This window comes from Palaemon carinicauda, chromosome 38 (genome assembly GCF_036898095.1).
Source record: "Palaemon carinicauda isolate YSFRI2023 chromosome 38, ASM3689809v2, whole genome shotgun sequence".
NCBI lineage: Eukaryota > Metazoa > Arthropoda > Malacostraca > Decapoda > Palaemonidae > Palaemon > Palaemon carinicauda.
Genome location: NC_090762.1, coordinates 23,617,336 through 23,623,757, shown reverse-complemented (window position 1 = coordinate 23,623,757; position 6,422 = coordinate 23,617,336). Strand labels below are relative to the sequence as shown.

The following is a 6,422-nucleotide window of genomic DNA, read 5'->3' as shown; positions in this document are numbered from 1 at the left end:
TTAGTGCCCCGATTTTTTCTTGCAGTTTTCGTCTAGAGGTCAAAGGTCATTCGATTAAATAACGACAACTTTTTAGAGATTAGCACTATCTGTTATCTTTTATATATTTTACCTTGACTTCCATAAATAAACTACCGTATGCCACTACACGATCACCCTTTGTCATCTTGCAACTGCACTTTAAACTCTTCGTATATAATTTCACAAATCCTTTCAATGCAGTATTTATTAACTACCTTATTTATATACCTAATTTACAATCTATACTACTAGCGTTTCACCAGCAGAAAAGCTATATAGATATTTGACATGAATACCTAGATAGAAATAACACCTGTTAATAGTTATGTTTTAGCAATCCTACATCAATAAACACGTCTTTACTTAATTTACTAACTTACTGGTCCTATCATTATTATTATTATTATTATTATTATTATTATTATTATTATTACTATTATTATTATTATTATTATTGTTACTACTACTACTACTTGCTATGCTGCAACCCTAGTTGAAAAAGCAGGATGCTATAAGCCCAGGGGCTCCAACAGGGAAAATAGCCCAGCGAGGAAAGGAAACAAAAAAAATATTTTAAGAACAGTAACATTAAAATATTTCCTATATAAACTATAAAATCTTTAACAAAACAAGAGGGAGAGAAATAAAATGTAATAGTGTGCCTGATTGTACCCTCAAGCAAGAGAACTCTAACCCTAGAGAGTGGAAGACCATGGTACAGAGGTTATGGCACAACCCAAGACTAGAGAACAATGGTTTGATTTTGGAGTGTCCTCATAGAAGAGCTGCCTACCATAGCTAAAGAGTCTATTCTACCCATACCAAGAGGAAAGTAGCCACTGAACAATTACAGTGCAGTATATAACCCCTTGGGTGAAGAAGAATTGTTTGGTAATCTCAGTGTTGTCAGGTGTATGGGGGACAGGGGAATCTGTTAAGAATAGGCCAGACTATTCGGTGCATATATAGGCAAAGGGAAAATGAACCGTAACCAGAGAAAATGATCTTATGTAGGCCCATTACTGTCTGGCCAGTCAAAGGACCCCATAAATCTTTAGCGGTAGTATCTCAACGGGTGGCTGGTGCCCTGGCCAACCTACTACTTATCACGCAGGGAAACCCTACATACTACAGCATCTACAGGATCAGTTTTTCGTATACATTTTTAGGTATTTTGCATATCACACTACATAATATTGTCAAATCCCCATTATTGAAGCACTTAAAAAACCCAACTTTCCCTCTCTCGAAATATAAAAAAAAGCACGTTGAAGTCAACTAACCAGGTTTCAGATAATGCTAATACAGTATGTCAAAATATTTTTCATATACGATTTTCAAATTTCAATAGTTTTATTACCAATGAATTAAATATTTACATAGCCACAATTTATAACATCCTTAATATCCATGGTCTATTTTCTGCTAATCTCTTCAATTCCAAATCAAAAGCTTTGTAATTTCTTGAATTCACTACATGATGATTACCTGGTTTGTTCAACTTATTGCAGTTTATACATTTTATCTGTGAGCGTTTCATTCCTTAACGTGATTTCCTGAACATATTCCACACATTTTATCATCAATCTTGAATTTGCAATCTTTTTCAAAATATCCATACCTTTGACAGTGAGAGCAGGTGATCACGTGGTAGCCTACCTATCACGTATAAGTTACCCCACCTCGACAAGACTTTGTTATCATTGTCATGAATAGCTCCTGAACATGTGGATCACATTTCAACAAGTATTGGGTAGTCCCATCTGTAGCACTTGAATATCAGATTTATCTTTTGTTCTACATTTTTAATCTGGTCCAGGAAACAGTTCATTTGAATCAAAGCAATCAGTACTTTATCTTCAGCATTGTATACGTTGAAAATCATTATTTTGGGTTTTAATTTTTAAATTTTCATCTTTTCGGTGTCGGCAACCATGGTTTGAATCTACACTTTACTTTAAGGGCTGGTTTTCTGGTTCTATAAGCTACAGCAAGGGAACCTTACTCTCTACAGGCCCTTGACAGTCATTTTATTGTATGCATTCTAAGACATTCAGCATTTCTCACTGCATATTGCTCATTTAGGCCGGGAGCACACTAGCGACTCTGTGGCGCCACAAAGCCACAGCATCGTGTGGCGGGGATGTGGTCTCCCATAGGTTTCCATTGTTTTCAAGTTTTGCCGCGCAAACTAGCGACTGTGGCAAGCGACTGTGGCTCTCTGTCGCTCATCCTCGCCACATGCGTGGCATGGCTTTGAAAACAATGGAAACCTATGGGAGACCACATCCCCGCCGCACAATGCTGTGGCTTTGTGACGCCACAGAGTCGCTAGTGTGATCCCGGTCTTATTGTCAAATCCACCTTATCGAAGCACTTAGAAAATAAGAGACTTCAGTTCCGTCAGTCCTAATTTAATCTTTAGTTTCATCTATGATCTTTTCATCATCAAAAATTACAACTTTCCATTTGAAGTTGACTTCGTATTAAGAATTTGTATAATCTTAAGTGCATTTCCCATCTAGTTTTTCATGTCAGTGATTGTAGTTGATAATTTTGTTGATTAAATTACTAGTAGGATTTCCCCCTTGATTTTATCAGCGTACAACATTTTCTCATTTTCTGACCACTTGTGTTTAGGTATGTTTTGTATTTTTTCCAGAGAAGAAATGTAACAGTTCTCTTATAAGCTGAAAAATGTCATCAAACATCACATAAGATTGACAGAAGAATTTCAATTATTATTTCTTCTCAAGTGAGTAAGTTTGATACCACCTATATGACGACAATGCATGGACCCATTGCAGATAGTGTTGAAACCCCTTTGCCACGTCCCTATAGGCCTATCTTACATGTTGCTTGCGTTTGTCACCTTCCATGCTATAGTTACATTAATCTGATAAAGAAATGTAATAATAATTCTAGCTTTATTCTACCTTTTTCAGCGCATCTCTATAACGCTAGAGACAGACAAAGCCATGACTCGCGGAGCAAGTTTTGATGCCTACTGTGAAGTCCACATTACAGCCATTGGAGTCGAGAGCCGGGAGAAGACTCTTCCAATAGTTCAGAAAGTTACCAAATTCATAGCAGTCCAGACAGGCATTGCGTCGCACAGGTGAGATTTTGTTGAGTCCTTCATGTTAAAGTTGTATGGGTATACATCAAATGGGAAGTTGTTTAGTGGTTTTGCATTGATATAGGAAGAAAAAATATACTCTTGGTTACATTCTACATCACACACACACACACACACACATATATATATATATATATATATATATATATATATGTATATATATATATATATATATATATATATATATATATATATATATATATATATATACATACACACACACATATATATATATATATATATATATATATATATATATAATTTTTTTCTCAGATGCATCATCATAATCATCTCCTATGCCTATTGACGCAAAGGACCTCGGTTAGATTTCGCCAGTCGTCTCTATCTTGATCTTTTAAATCAATACTTCTCCGTTCATCATCATCTACTTCCCACTTCATAGTTCCTTAGCCATGTAGGCCTGTTGTCTTCCAACTCTCGAGTGCCTTGTGGAGCCCATTTAAATGTTTGGCAATCTAATCTCTATCGGGAAGTGCGAAGAGCATACCCAAACCATCTCCATCTACCCCTCACCATAATCTCATTCACATATGGCACTAGAGTAATCTCTTATAGTGTCATTTCTAATCATGTCCTGTCATTTAACTCCCAATATTCTTCTAAGGGTTTTGTTCTCAAATCTACTAAATCTGTTGGATATTGTTTCATTGTCATACCACGACTCATGTCCATATAGTAACTCCGACCTCACTTGAACTGATATATAGCCTAATCATATATTTAATTTCAGGAGATTTTATTTCTAAATTTTACTTAACCTTGCCATTATCTTTTTCTTATCTTTCATTAAATTCCAATTCTAAAGACCCTGTAATAGTGATCATAGTTCCTAAATATTCAAATTATTCTACCTTATCAATCTTTTCTCCTTCCAAGGATATTTTATCTTCCATTGCATATTCCGTACTCATCATCTTTGTCTTTTTTCTATTCATCTTGAGCCCAACCTCCTGTGATATTACATGCATTCTGGTAAGGAAGCATTGCAAATCCTGTGGTGTTTTGTTAATAAGGACAGCGTCACCCGCATACTCTAGTTCAGCTAATTCCCTATTATCAATCCAGTCCAACCCTTCTCCACCATCCCCAACTGTTCTATGCATTACAAAATCCATGAGGAGGATAAACGACATAGGTGACAACATATTCCTTTGTAGTATTCCACTGTTCACTGGAAATTTGTTTGATACGACTCCACTAACATTAACTTTGCACTTACTATGCTCATGAACAGACTTGATTAAATTTACATACAGTATTTCAGGAGAACTTCCTAATAACGCAAGACTCAACCACAAATTTGGCCGCACACTATCAAAGGCTTTTTCATAGACTAAAAATGTCAACAAAAGTGGATTTCTATATTCTACACATTACTGTACATGTCTTAAAATGAAAATTTGGTCAGTACAACTTCTACCTTTTCAAAATCCTGCTTGTTCGTCTGTCAGCTTTTTAGCAATCTTGCTCTCTAGTCTCTTTAAAATAAGCATACTATTTGTCATGACAACTGACGTAAGTATTATGCCTCTGTAGTTATTGCAATCAGTCAGATCTCGTCAGATCTCTCTCTCTCTCTCTCTCTCTCTCTCTCTCTCTCTCTCTCTCTCTCTCTCTCTCTCTCTCTCTCTCTCTCTTTTTTCTTTTCTTTTTTTTTGCCAACACTCCTAGCTCCCATTTATCAGCTTTCTCCTCTTCAGGCCACATTCTACAAAATAATCTTGTAAGTATTCTGTTAATCACTTCATTTTCGACCAATATCATCTCAGCAGTTATTCCATCGTATCCAGGGGCTTTCCATCTTTTGAGTTTTTTAGGGATAGCTTCGACTTCAAAAACACTGAATTCCTTCATGGGCACATCAAGGTCTACATCAGCTTCAGGTATATCATTCAAATTATTCCCTTCGTATCTCCTATTCATGACCTCACCAAAGTGTTCCATCTAACGTTGCCTTTCTTCATCTTCTGTTGTTATAACAGATCCATCTCTCTTTTTATTGGTATATGCTTCTTCTTCTTTGCCCCAGTAGAGATTTCATTAATAATTATGTGAACAATTTTTACACCATAGCCACTCCCTGAGTTCATAGCTTTGTCTGCCTCATCTGGTTTCCTGTTTAAATATTCGCTCAAGCATTCCTGGCTTTTCTTTTGACCTCACTGTCAATACTGGAATACATAGCATGCTCTACCTTGTAATTTTCGTTGCTTCCTCGAAAACTTTCAACAATCAATTTCTGTCTTTGTCTCATTTTTATTGTGTCCCAAGTATCAATTGATATCCACGATTTTCTCCTTGTACCTGCATGTCCAAAAACTTCACTACCAATTGACTGATATATGTTCTCGATATCGCACTATTCTTCATTAATTGTCTGCTCTTCGTCTCCCAAAGTCTCAAAGACTGCAAGTAGATCCCTACATTCAATTGCAAATGTTTCACTGTACTCATCTTCTAGAACCTTAGTTGTATCAAACCTTGGCATTTTATCTATATTTATGTTGGGTGCTTTCAGTTTTAATTTCAGTGTGTCAATGAGGAGCGGATGATCACTACCATTATCTGCACCTGTATAGCTTCTAGCATTCCCCAGAGTCCTCCTTCTCTCTTTATTAATGGCTATGTGATCTATTTGATTTTTTGTAATCCCCACAGGGTGAAGTCCATGTATATTTGTGCATGTCCTTATGCTGGAATAGAATACCTCCAATAACAAGATTATATGATGAACAAAAACTTATAAAATGGACCCCATTTTCATTTGCAACGTGTGTGTGTGTGATACTTCTGAAGCATATTGATATCAATTACAAATATGGTAAATATTTTCTCTCTTTCTAGGATTGCCATTTGGATCTTCTCTGCCCAACCACATCACATTGGAGTCAACGGCGAACTCATGGGATGATGGTAACTGAGAAGACTATACATTGCTTTTGTAAAATAATTAGCATCATCTATGTTATGGGAATTGTAGAGTAAAACTTGAATATTTTTAGATGTGTCTTTCTCATGACTCCAAAGATATTTTAGATGTCGGTTTCTCACGACTCCAAAGTGAGGACACATCTCTGGCGGGTATTCGATGTGGTGTTACCACACAGAAAAACACCAGAACAGGAAAATTTACCATGGAAATAATGTCTCTGTTTTCTCAAAGGTTGTATATTTTACAAAACCAGTAATTGAAGACAAAATCGCTTTTACAAAAATTTTCTCTCATTTAATGATTATTTTA

General features: G+C 36.0%; 1 protein-coding gene across 1 annotated transcript in view; it reads left to right on the top strand.

Moving 5' to 3' along the window:
- LOC137630112 (MIF-like protein mif-2) overlaps nucleotides 1-6,182 on the top strand; it is a 6,808-nt gene extending 626 nt beyond the window's left edge. Inside the window, exons 2-3 of the mRNA XM_068361581.1 lie at nucleotides 2,967-3,139; nucleotides 6,026-6,182. Of these exons, the coding sequence (XP_068217682.1) occupies nucleotides 2,967-3,139; nucleotides 6,026-6,092 (240 nt within the window). The 3' untranslated portion in view covers nucleotides 6,093-6,182. The remainder of the gene's footprint in view (nucleotides 1-2,966; nucleotides 3,140-6,025) is intronic.
- The last annotated feature ends 240 nt before the right edge of the window (nucleotides 6,183-6,422 follow it).